The sequence below is a fragment of the Drosophila serrata genome, unplaced genomic scaffold (genome assembly GCF_035046125.1).
Source record: "Drosophila serrata isolate PLE 108 unplaced genomic scaffold, ASM3504612v1 contig_376, whole genome shotgun sequence".
In the NCBI taxonomy this organism is placed as follows: Eukaryota; Metazoa; Arthropoda; class Insecta; order Diptera; family Drosophilidae; genus Drosophila; species Drosophila serrata.
Window position 1 is genome coordinate 3621761 of NW_028257274.1, and position 13721 is coordinate 3635481.

The window sequence follows — 13721 nt, forward strand, 5'->3', positions numbered from 1 at the left end:
TTTAGAGTCCTTAATTCTATATTAAAGGTAAGAAGTATTTAATGAAATAAATAAATAGTACATTTTAAGTATTTGGGCTTTAAAGAAATATTTAGAAGCTACAAACCAGAAATAAATACTTGTTCATTGGCAAATATTCTCTGTTAACGATTGGTTTATAGTGCGAATCCTGACTGAACCCGACTGAACTTATATCCTTGGCAACACACACCCAAGCCCTTGAGTGGCTCGTCGCCATATTTAATATTCGGATTAAAAGAGCATAACGCTGTTGACTTCGCCCAACCAATACAAAGGCAATTCTGTTTGTGAGCCATAAAAATGCTGAAATGCAAAATGTGAAATGTGAAATGGAGAAGCCTCGCAACCGACATCCGGCGCCCGGGGGCGAACATGCAGGATGCATCAGATTCACACCCACATACATATACGACATGCAGCAAGGATTCGCACTAAGCCGGCATCTCTTAATTCACACTCAATGGGCCGCAAAAATATATCTCTCTCTGCTCCGCTCGGCACCCGATGGCCGATGCGTAGTATTTTTCCCAGCTGACTCGCAGCTTTTGTCCTTTTGCATCCTTTTCGGCAGCCATTTGCCATCTGCTCTGTTACATGGACACCCATACAGGCGAGTGACAGACAACATGGCCACAGGCAGTCGGCCATCATTCTCTGGCCTGCACTATTTCCGACTCCTTGCGGCTCCTCTTTTAATATCCTTTTCAGGGTATTATCCTTATAGTCAGAAGCTTATAAAATTTCAGACCCCATAAATCATATATATTATTGATCAGCATTAATAGCCGAATCGATCTAACTATGTCCGGCAACAATTTATTTTTTTTCAAAATTTTCCAAATATTATAGGGGGTTACATCGTTACAATTTTTAAAAATTGAGAAAAAAAATTCAAATTATTTAATTTTAAGTTCATTTACTGAAATTTTTTAAAATAATAACTAGCATTGAAAAATATTCAAACTGAATTTAATGATTTTTTAGTTATGATATTTTAAAATCTATAAATTTCCTCTAAAATTATCAGGAAGATTATTTTTTAAATTACCTATAATGCACAAATTACCTATAATGTTCGGTTTTATATACTTCGAAATATTTTAAATTCATTCTTCTGTTGTACAAATACAAATAAAAAGAGTATTAAAGGTGCGACTTCGTGCGTTAGCTTTTTTTTGTTGTTTTCTCTTATCCTCCTATTTTGCTTCTCTCTCCTACTATTTGCTCCTCTTTTGCTTCTCTCTGTTGTGTTGTTTGTTTTGTTTCCACAGCGCTGTAAATGCTGTAATCAAATGAGAGAGCAAATAGAGACCTTGTAAGAGAACGAAGCTTTGAGAGAAAGTCAAGCTTTTACGCAGCTGCATGAAATAAGGTTCGGGAAGTATGAAAATATATTTTAGCTTACGCTTTATATTAATTTTATATTAAGTTTCAAGATTTTATAGACACCTTTGAAAAACTTCAAAAGACCAAAAGTAGGTTCTCAAATTTTCATAATTACTTAATTCTGTCTATATTCTGTTTCATGACATTAAAATCAGGTAATATCTCTAAAAAATATATATATTAAAAGTCTTCCATATTTTTTAGAAAGGGTATAATCAAGCCAACTAGACAGCAAATCAACTGAGAGGAAGAGAACCAAGCTAGCAGGGAGAGCAAGCTATCGAAAGAGAGACGAAAGCTCTCTGTTCGACAAGGTAAAAGCGAACAAGTGTGTATAAAAAGGACATTTCGTTCAGTCGTCGACTCTGTTAATTAAGCGAAACTGCGACGCAAAAAGGCGGAACAAATTCATTTCATAAAAGAACATATATAAAAACGTTTTTCCTTTACGCACAGCAAAAACAAAGTATTCAAATTTGTTCAATTTAAATATTTGCAAATAAATACAAACAGAAAGTGTACATACCAAACGATAACTGTGCAACTAAAATCGAAGGACCTGTGAAGCGGTGTTGTTGTGTGCAGTCACCTACGTAAAAAGGATACTCTTGCGGGCATTTTTCCAGCTTCCACTGCGTAGAAGAAGTCCGGGGAAAACACACACGCGCCCACATTTAATTAGTCTCCCTCCACCTCCACTGAATCTTTGATTCGTCGAAAGTCCGGGGACCAGACGCTAATTAATCCTGGGACTTGCTGGCCACCGCAGCTCAGAAGCGGAAACGGAAACGGGGGAAAAGCAAAAAATCCAGCAGCAGCCGGTGATGCATTAACCAGGAGGAGACGCCGCTCGTAAATAATTGAAGGTAGGCCAGGTCCTGCTGCCTGTCAGCACAGTCATGAAATTTATGGTAGATTTTCCACCTGCTCTGCCACGCATTAACCTTCGTCCTTGGCGCGACTTTTGTGTGTGCTCCTCTGGCCGAGATTTTTTTCAAATTTTAATTATTTATTTGCACCACTCGAAAGCAGCAACATTTGCCACACTCGGTGCAAGTGCCGCCGAGTACTTGAAACTTTCACCAGGGCGGCACATTTTTAATGATGTTCTAAACGATCAACTCGAGGCCCCTTCACATTCGCGCCTCGGCCACGCAGGCTTAACCCTCTCAATTCCCAAGCGATTTGTATGAAATGTTGAGAAAGCATTAGAAACACTTTGTTTTTATTAAAATTAATATGCATATATACAGTGAGCAGCGAAATCTAGCACTTTAAGCTCCATCAAAATTAAGAATTTGAATTAAGAAAAAAGGAAATATAATATACGTTTGTATCATATATGATAATTGATCATTTACCACAAAAGAAAAATAAATTTAAACATAAATTCATTCTTAAAGGAAGGATAGTACTATAGTTGTCGGTAAGCCTGTTCTGTAAAAATCAAGAACTTGTAAGATCTTAAAGCCTTTATACTTTAAACCCCTACAGTTTTAGTTCAGTTTTCTATATGGAATTTAATGTAATATGTGTATGTGCATATGTACCATGAATAGTACTTTTTGTGTTGCACTGGTTTCTGTTTCAGCTCTTCTTGGCTTGTCACCAGCGTCTTTGGGTCGAGTTGGCGGGCACTCATAAATATTTCAAGTTGTCAAAGCTGGCCTACACTCGTACGAGTGTGTGTTCTCTGTACTCAGTAATAGAAAATCTATAGGGTATATGTGTTCTGGGAAACAATTTAATAAAGAAGAAGGAATAAGAAAGAACCGTATTCAAAATATATATGTTTTTCTTTTAATATTAATTTTAGACAATTACAATAATACAAGGCTAGGAGATTTTATGCAGACCTTTTGTATAGGCTTTAGAGAAAAATTACGATAGTTGTTTCTGCTGAATAAATTCCAAAACATAAAAAAATAAACTAAGAAATAGTTATATTTAAAGATTAAAATATAATCTTTACATTTGTTAATTAATAAGTACCCTTTTAAAGACATTGCAATGAACAATGCATTCTTAAGGCACTACGACAAATGTGCCCTAAAAAGTGTGCTTTAATTTTTTCACCAAATAAAAGAAGGGTATTTTATGACACTTTAACCTTTTTTGTCCATATATATATACGTTTTTTTTTTGCCGCAACTTGTTAGCGTGTGTGCTGCTCACAAATACCATTCCATCCAAGCAGACACTCAGGTGTTTCCGCTTCGCTTTCTGTGTCAGCCGGCGGCTTCCGCTCTTGGGTATAGCCTCATCTGCCTCTTTTTTATCCTCATCCTCATCCCCAGCCCAGCTTTTTCTTGGCCCATTGTTGCTATAATTTTAATTAGCACTGGGAGTCTTGAGTCAGTCAGTAAATGCTGAGAAAAAGCATCCTGTCACCACTAAAACCCACTGATGAAGCACCCCATAAATGTACATTCATATACCCATATATACTATATATGTATATATTCCTGTTTTGGTATTATATGTGGCCAACGATGACAAACAAAGCCAGGCAATACAATACGAACAATTACGAGGCAGAACCGCATTGTCTAGGGGCCAAATCCACAGTCAAGGCGGTGCTTTGTGGTATTAAAAGCAATATTGCGCATACGCCGCGTAGTGCATCCTTTCAAAGGAATGCCAAATGTACGTGTGTGTTTGTGTATAAGTCTGAGTATGAGGTATGCATATGTAACATATACAGAGCATAATTGCTTATTTGCCGGTTGGCTGGTCATCTAAACCGCTGCCGAATAGATATCCTAACCCCATCCGCCAAATATCGATTGTAATTTATACAAAGCCATTGACCACAACGAACCTTCCCGTCCTTGTAACCCCGGGAAAGGGGTGCTTTTTTATGGGAAGAATGGGTGGTAAGGAGGTGCCTGCAAATTAAACTTTCCACAGTAAAGTTTTTTTTCGGTCTGACGAAAAGTTTTTCCCTTGAATATTCTAATACCAAGGAGAGCAATAAAATATGAGCCTGGCATCGGGTGCTTTTTAAAGGAGTGCTCGTTATTTTAACCCAAAAAAACTTAAAGCCAACTCTGGCTTTAACATTTTTCAATAGCTTATGCTAAAGAACTTTATGAAGTCTTAAAGTTTGGCAGAAAGTGAAAGCCTTTTCAAAATTTTTGGCATATTTTTGATTTATTAGTTTTCAATTGAATTGACTTGAATTTCATGAGAATAATAATTCCGGTTATAGTCCAGGCTTATTGAAAATATAAAGCGGATAAACAGGAATTGATTTTGGTAAGGCAATTTCCAGGAATTTCTCTGGCTTTTCCGTTTCACTTTGAATTGAATTTTTCACTGTGAGCAGTCAAAGAAATCGAATCCTGGGCCCCAGGGAATTGTGTTATATTTGCACTTTTTGTGAACACTTTTGCCGTAATATTTGTGCAGCGAGTGGGAGCAGTTAAATGGCCAACAATTGGCAGCCTCTCAAAGTGCAATTGCAGCAGCAGCAGCAGCATCAACCGTAATTGCAGCGGCAAAGAAAACGATAACAACATTTCTGGGGCGATCATTATAATCGGGCAATTTGGCCCACAACGATGGTTGTGTCTATGTCTGCGTCCTTTCCAAGGACTGGACGCTCTTCGTAGCCGAAGGCAAGGCACCAGCATATATATATGTATATACTACGAATTGTTATTACAGTTCGCAAAGTCGTTTGCCTGGAGGCTACTAGGGTACTATATACAAGCATATATACTCACATACCTCTATCATAAATTCGGCATTTATTGACAACATTTTGTCCTGTGACACCACGGAGCGAAAAAATATACTTTTAATTTGTTATGGTTTCTGTAATTTTTGATTTGTTTATATAAGTATTTTGAAACTTTTCTCGAATTATATTAAAGAAGCTCAAGCAAATATATATTATAATTAAATTATAAGGTAAAGAAAACTTTTCTAAATAAATATGAAACAATAATTCTAATCTTCAATAAATGTCAGAGACTAATGTAATATAACATTAAATAATTAACAAGAAAGAAAACTTATTTCTTGAAGCCAAAGTTAAAAAAAATTATAACTAATCCAAAAATGCATTAATTTTAGTTCGGAAAGCTTTCCTATGTTAGTTTTTTTTAGGTTAATAAATCTGCATACTCAAATGCAAAATTTAAAAAAATTTAACATTTTGATAAATTTTTGACAATTTTAACGATGTAACGATGTCGATTAGGCTGTTAATGCTGATCAAGAATATATGATTTATAGGGTCGGAAATGACTCCTTCACAATTTTTTAAGCTTCTAACTGAAATAATAATACCCTTTAGAGGAATAAAAAAAAGGTCCTTTAATCACACCACAATTTTTTCCCTCTGCATGAGTGGGCCTGGCCAGATGGGCTCGCCTCTTTCGACCACTATTTGTGGACTAAAAAATGTATTAAATGGGAAACTCATTAACGGCTCGTGTTGTGACTGGCCGATGGCAAGGACCTTCGGATCGGTAGCTTCTGCTCCTGCTCCTAGTTTTGTATATAGTCAAAGTAGTTGTTGGCAGGCGACAGGATTACGGACTACATATTGCATGTTGTTTTGGCTCAAATAAGCCCCAACTGGCCGGCAATTTGGCAAAGCATTCGAATGGGCCTAGGTCGCGGATTGGTATCCGCCAGTCGCAGTCGCATTTAAGTGTTTTGTTATAAATTATTCGTCGCATTTTGCAAAACTGGACAACTGGAATTGCAGTTGCGGCGCAGCCAATGGCTTTTTATGCAACTTTATTGCCCTGTGACCCCATATGACGCATATATACATATGTACTCTTGCACACATGCACTTGTACATAACTTTCCGGTTCGTTGGCTCTAAATTAGGTTCACCCTAAACGAGTAGTTGGTTGTGCTGCAGGTAAGGAAAGGTGAGTCGAGCTGAGTTGAACTGCGAGGGGAAATTCAATTTGCCAGGAGACACTTTAATTATGCAAACCGAAAATGATTTGCCAGAGCAAGTGTTTGTGGTCTCATCGTAGGGAAAGTTTTTCTATTACTTTCCTGGAACAAAGGGAAAATGTGCAGCTGTTATTAGAAAAATAACTTATTGAAAAAAGGGAGTTTCAAAGGAGTTTATTTTTTAGAATAAATACTTTTTTTAGATCGCTATAAATGCCTTAACTTCAAATAATTAACTTAAAACAAAAATAACTCTTTAAACGAAAACCCGGCATGCCGGCAAATGTTTTTAAGCATCATTGTTCCCGCGTCTGTTTCTCAAGTTTAAAAGCTTCTCGTATGGCAAACGAACAACTTTTGTTAAGTTTTGTTTGTAACTGCTTTACCAACTTGGGGTAGGGAAAAACTTTTGTATCGGGTGGGAAGAAAACGTATTTAATCTTATTTTAAAATTAGTTTTTCCACTCGTGTTAATTGAGCTCCGCTGAACAAGTTAGTTCCAAAGCCCATAAAAAGGCGAGCTAAAGCTGTCATGAGAACGGTGGCACATGGTGAGTGTCAGTATTTTTTGAAAGCTTTCTCTGGTAAATGTGCGAATCCTGCAAGTGTCGTCCTTCGTCCTTTGGCCAAAAATTAGCAACAAATACACTTATTCGAATGGGTATAAACAGCTCGAGCTGCAGGGCCTGCAATAGAGTTGCGTGACAGGATGGGCCAGACATGTCTGACATTTGGAAATGCCAGAAACAAAACGAACTGAATGGATGGCAGGGATCAACCGACGAGTAAACAAATCGCAGACAATTGACTGACTGACGTGTTGTTTGCAGTGACAAAGGATTCACAGAGAGAAAGAGAGAGGAGGGAGTGGAGTGACAGAGACGGGCAGCCGGCAATTAGAATTCAATGCAGTCAGTATAAAATACAATTAAGGGCCATTTTGCAAAAGTAAACTAGCTGTACACTGAAGGAAATATATAATCTAATTACATAGAAGATTAAAAGCAATTCCCATGAAAAAATTGAACGAGTTTCCAAAAAAATTACCTTTTCTTTAAAGAGTTATATATCATTTTTAATCCTAAACCCACATTAAGGGTCAATTTTTTCCTTTTATTTACCAATTTTGGAGCCTTAAAAATGGTTTCCATAATGAGAAAAGGCTTGATAGCCTTAAAAATCACCTACCATGATTTCTCTTATTCAATCTTTCTGACATATACTTGCATATACAGCCCATTTATTATTTATTATTAGTCCCCAAAATAAACCCAATTATCGCTTGTCATGACCATATTTTCCCGTGTATCTTCCTGTCATGTCAGTTATGGTTTGAGCCGGCGGCGAGATGTGCAATTATTGATATTGATTTTGCAAGGCATAAAGCAGGGTCTGGGAGCCCATTAAGTAAATCATTCGCCTGTCGAGGCAGTAAAGCAAATTTATTGTTTTTAATGACGTTCACCCCCCCGAGTCCTTGACTCCGAAGTGCTTTCGGTTATTGAAAGGAGCAGACAGATGGCACATACTGTTACACATAGACTCACACACACACGTTCGCTTGGCTGTCTGCAAATGCTGCATAAATAACTCGGCAGCGAGCCGAAAAATTCATTGCATACCCCGAGGCGTGGTGCATGTCGCTCGCCAATTAAACGGAGGAACGCCAACAATTCCGCTCATTTGCAACCGGCAAATTCGTATGTTCGTATGTCGTGTTGGCCCATTCAACTAGTTGGCCAAAGAAAAGCTATACTCATCCCTCAACCCATCGCATTTCCATATCCATTTCCCCAATTCACGCGTCCTTTAGCCGCGACGTTGAATTTCGCGTTTTGTGCTGCGCACTTGGAAAATTTGAGTTTAGAAATTTAACTAAATAAATCATTATAAAGAGTGTAAACTATTTCGGCGCCATTTAACAAATTGAATGGATTTTTAATGTTCCCAACTATTTATTAGTTTTTATTCTATTATAGTTTTCAGCATATTCGTAGAGATTTCTGCCCATAAAAAACTGTGAAATGAAATATGTATCACAAATTTTTGCAAGGCAAAGCGTATTCAATTTATAGGTCACGAGTACGGATGACAGAAAATATCTATATATACTATATGTATGTTCAATAATATACCCTAATTCCTTGCAGTGCCGATTTCTAAATATATTCACGCGGTTAGCTTGGAAAAGCGACTGTCTGCGCTCATCCAGAGCGCAAAAAAAGTGGAAGTGGAATTAGCATTTGGCATTTAACATTTAACGAATATATCCAACGCTCTTTGTGGCTGAGCTTGGTCTATTTTCTGGTTACGACTTGGCCCACACACAAGGTCGAAGGTGGGGCAATCCAATTAGGGATAAGAATCGAAAGCAACGAAATCGATGAGGCACTCGATGTTGCAGTAGTCTTTCCTCGATTGAAATTTAAATTTATTTCCCTTTCTAATTGCCATTGCAGAGACAAGCCAATGAAAATGGTAAATTGAAGATTGCGTATATATACATTGCGAAATTGAACATTTTAATCGCTGGCAAAAATCATGTCAAATGTGAGTATGGGAAGAAAACTCATTTCCTGGGGGCCTCGGACACTTAAATCAGCTTTTATTTTGCAGCTCCTCAACATGGACAAATCGAATGGCAATGGCGTCTATGCGGTCAAGCCGAACATGGACAACGATAATGCCCTAATGGGAGCATCGGGTGCCACCACAACTATGACATCAGCAGGTGCAGGTGCAAACGCAGGTGCAGTCACTGCAAACAACATAAACATAATGAACGGAGCAGCTGCTGCAGCCGCAGCTTCCGCTTCCGGCCTGCCCACTTCCGCCTCCAGCGAGGACCTCAGCCAAAGCCTGTCCGAATACACAGATGCCGACGAGAGCATATCCGCGCCCACAGAGTTTCTGGCCGAGGTAAGAGCTTAACTAGAAAGCCACTACATGGGTCATAAAAATAGTGCGAGTTATGGTCAGATTTAGGGGTAAGGGGAGCGTAAAATATGTTTCTTTCACGGTTTAGATTATTAAAAACCCAGAGAAGAAGCTAATTAGTTACCCATAGGATCATGTGTTCAAATGTAAAATCATAGATAAGCCAGAGATGCATTAATCTCATTTTGAAGAGCTTTTATTTTCTAATTTTTTTGGTAAATCAAAGTTTTTCATTTATATTAACTTAAAAAAAATGCATTAATTTCCAATCGAAGAGATTTTCTGTGCTAGTTTTTATAGGTTTAAAAAATATGCATACTAAGTTTTTAAATTTAAGAAATTCAATTTTTGGTCAAATTTGGACAATTTTAACGATGTAACTAACCCCTTATAAAATTTTCAAAATTTAAAAAAGGTCGATTTGCCTCTTTATGCTGAGCAAGAATATATATAACGACTAGTTCACTGCTTTACAAGCATCAGACTGAAATGATAATACCCTGCAAGGGTATATTTAAGAAAGGTAAAGGTAAGGTAGGCTGTTAACTTTGAGTTTACGTTCGTAGATATCCTCAATACAAATTACTGCATCACTTTAATTTAAAATTATTTAAGGGGGTCCATAGCATTAAGGGAAGTAGTTGGAAAATAAATGCATAGCTAATCCCTTTTATAGGATCTCTATAAATAATATAATCGTCAAGGTTATGACTTACCGCATTCATATTCATGGTATCATCGAAGTATGCTTCTTCCTGGTTATCCAGATGTACACATTTCATTGGCCAGATGATATTCACTATCACTTTCACTATCACAATAGATGTTAACACTGGGAAGGGCGCGAACCGAATGAGGTGGGAGCGGCGGCAGGGGCCTGTATTTATAGTCCCCGAGCAAAGAGGAGAGCAGAGAGAGTGAGAGCGAGAGCGCAAGAGACAAGGGAATATCTCAGAGATAGGCGGAGAGCGTTAGAGAGTAAGTGATTTCTAGAGATAAGCAGAGAGAGAGACACATACATTTAACGATCGTTCCTATGGCAGCTATATGATTTAGTCGTTCGCTCCGTCGATCCGGATTAAGATCAAGAATATATATATACTTTATACTGCGTTACAAGCTTCTGACTAAAATTATAATCTCAATATTAGATTAATTAATATTAGGATAAATGTAACTTCAAAGTAAACAAAAATTAACTTTCAATTGGGGAATACTTTAAGTTGAGAAAGGCTTATGATCTTGATTATGAAATTCCTGCACCCGCTGGTCTCCACCATAAATAACCTCCATTATGTGGCACTCATTATCTAAGCGTGGCACACTTCTCGCTTTTTTTTGTTGTATTTTTCGCTGAACCCCCACAACAAGGAGAAGGGTCCTTGGCAGGAGAGCACAAAGGCGAAACAGAACTTATGCAAATGCAAATTGCTGCGCTGCCAGGGCAGATTGCGGATTTAAGTTAAAGTCCTTTCGGCAGCGGGATTACGCCACCGAGCGCACTTGGCCGGGCTTATTGATTGCTAATAAATTGCTTTCGAGCGCATTCAACTTTCAGCAGAGTCAACTTTTCTGTCCTCCTGCCGCAATGTGGGCCAGTGGACCAGAAGCGGGAGGGTATATCATGCACATACATATATATAAGCCTTTGTTGTTCAGATGTTATGAGAAAATTCAAAAGGATTTGATGGCATTTCCCTTAAACGTGTATTGTGCGAGGCTCGAGAGCTTCGTCCTAGGTACTTTACTTTATTGTGCGTTCTTTATATTTTCTCCTGCAGTTCCTGTCCGCCGTGATGCTGAAGGACTACAAAAAGGCATTGAAATACTGCAAATTGAGTGAGTATTATAAGAATCTACTTGTCAAAGTATGTCGCAATATTGGCTTTATTTATTTTATCTATATTGTTTTTGGGAGGATTATAAATGCCCTGCCTACTAAAAGATTAATTAGAAATTTTGCTGATTGCCAGATCTACTCATAAAGTATATTTTCATAGATAGTTTAAGCTTCCCTGATTCAATAAATAAATTAATTTAACTATGCTCCCATACAGTTCTCCAATACGAACCTAATAATGGCACGGCCAAAGAGTTCTATCCGCTCATCCTGGACAAACTGCGAGCCGGTATGTAGTTAACTCTGGTTAAAGGTGACGGCAGTTAATTAATCTTATTACCCCCAGTGGCCACATCCAGCGACAGCGATGAGAATTACAATAAATCTTCATCGCCCGAACTGGCTCTGGACCTGCACGCCTCCGATGTGGAGGCAGATGTTGATGGCGATGGAGATGCGGATGTGGATGCAGATGCAGATGGTGACAGCGAGAGCAGCAACAACTGTTCCGAGGAGGATAATGGATGGGGTGACGACGAGATAGACAACGTGGATGTGATGGATGGCGAGGAGGAGAGCAGCAGCAGTGGCGATGACTTTGAGCTACCCATAGACGATGCTGGGCAGGATCCAGTGGCTCTGGCTGTCCACACTCCCCACTCACACACTCATTCCCACTCCCACAACGATTCAGGATCCTCGAGGAATTCATCCAGTGGCGGCGGAGGACGCAGCGATAACACCACACACTCATATTCCAGTTTGCTGTTGGAGGAGGAGGATGACATTGTCCCAGTTAGCCTTCATTTTGGTCTCAAGGATAATGCAGCCACAGACCTGGATGTGAGCAATGGTAAGGACGAGTTTTCACTAAAGGGAATCTTGGTTTTATTTAAATCCTTACATTTCAGGCAACAAAGTGCCCTCCGCCTCGTGCAGTGACTCGGAATCGCCGACAGAACCGCTGACCCAGCGCCTGGCCGCCATCCTGCGCTCCAAATGCGGTGTATCCGGAGGCGGTGGCGGGACCGATGAGCCCTATTAAAAATATATATACACAAATAATTAATTTAACACTGTGCGGATATTATATTTGGATTGCGAAACGCTTGCTGAATGAAGAGGATCAATGACATTTTCCGGTATAGAATAATAGTTTGATTTTCTGCCTGGCCGCACAGTGTTGTCTCTACATCTACATCTATATATTCTTGTATAACTCTATAATGACCGTAAATTCCACCAGCCCTTGCCCGACTAGTCTCTCCACTAGTGCGATCGCTTTACGAACCTAGAAACCGTCCCTGACAGCATACTCTCGTATCTCGTAACTTGTAACTTGTAATTCGTAATCTGTATCTTGTATCTTGTATCTTGTATCTCCGATAGCTAAGTTTTTGATCGAACGCGAGTCTCCCTAGGACAAACATATCGTACAAACTCAATAAGTACTTATATATGTATATATACATCAATACCTATTTATACCACATACATATATACTGTACATGTTTATCCTAGATATATAGCCGCAGAGCCCAATAAAGATATACTCGATACCGTAAGACGCATATAGCGGAAATCGCGAAACAGAATCAATATATAGATTTACATAGATTTACACGTATATATTTTTTAGTAAGAGACACCCATTCAGAACGCACAGGACTCGGAATGATGCTTTACATATTTGCATTTGATAGAGATCGATTTTTCCCCACAAAAAGAGTACTAGAGATGATTGAGAGAGAGAGTTACGATATGGATAAGTCTGACAACAGGTGGAACGAACGAATGAGTGTAGAACTACAACTGAAATGGTCCAAAGTCACAAAACTACGTAGATGAGTGTAAATAGATATATTTTGTATCCGATTAAGCCCAGTACTCTCGGTTCGGTTTAGGTTCTATAAGTTAACGAGGATATAACTCTAAAAACTCCCCCTTAATACTTATTATTCAGCAAATATATTTGTATCTGATAAGTTTTTCCAACTATATTGTTGAATTACATTATAATCCGAATGGTCTGTATGTTTACGAAAGACAAAAAATTGTAATAATAAAATGTGGCAAGAAAGCTGGAAAAGAATTTGCATTTATTATTGAAGTAAGTAAGAGAATAAATATTAATAAAATATTTATATATCACATATTATATGAAAAACACACATTCGATTTGTTAATCAAACATTTGCTTATTTATTTTAAATCCATTATTATCAAAGATTCTCATTATTATTCGTAAATTTTTGTTATTAACATGACTTGCAATTATTTCGTATATATGTATGTATGTATGTTGTTTTTGTCACTTATGGGGTTTTTATAAAACTTTTCTGGATGATATTCAAAAATGGGATGTTTTAAAAACATTTGCATGATCAAACTCCATTCCGTTTCATTGTTTTTTGTGTTATATGAAATGCATAAAAAATATACAAAAATTGCAGTTGTCTTGTATAATATTATAAAAAGTTCTCTGCTTTTTTCACTTCCTTTCTATCCAATGTATCATTTTGATATGTGTAACAAACTACTTTGATTAAATATATATATTTAATATATTCCTCGCTCTTCGAATACTGTTTTGTTTTTCGTTTAAATTCTCTTC

At 37.8% G+C, this 13721-nt stretch overlaps 1 protein-coding gene across 1 annotated transcript; it reads left to right on the forward strand.

Annotated features, from left to right (window-relative positions):
• The first annotated feature begins 1733 nt into the window (after positions 1-1733).
• On the forward strand, positions 1734-13196 carry LOC110176431 (uncharacterized). Its single transcript, XM_020942780.2, has 7 exons — positions 1734-2273; positions 8790-8880; positions 8947-9249; positions 11049-11106; positions 11325-11396; positions 11454-11960; positions 12019-13196. Exons 2-7 carry the CDS (start codon positions 8872-8874, stop codon positions 12150-12152), a joined length of 1083 nt encoding a protein of 360 aa, XP_020798439.1. The 5' UTR covers positions 1734-2273; positions 8790-8871; the 3' UTR covers positions 12153-13196.
• The last annotated feature ends 525 nt before the right edge of the window (positions 13197-13721 follow it).

What these genes read in the sequence shown, in the direction of transcription:
- LOC110176431 (XM_020942780.2), top strand. An exon ending in CCACAGAGTTTCTGGCCGAG is followed by an intron (nt 9,250 to 11,048) that starts GTAAGAGCTTAA and finishes TTTCTCCTGCAG; the next exon opens with TTCCTGTCCGCCGTGATGCT. An exon ending in CCTGGACAAACTGCGAGCCG is followed by an intron (nt 11,397 to 11,453) that starts GTATGTAGTTAA and finishes TATTACCCCCAG; the next exon opens with TGGCCACATCCAGCGACAGC.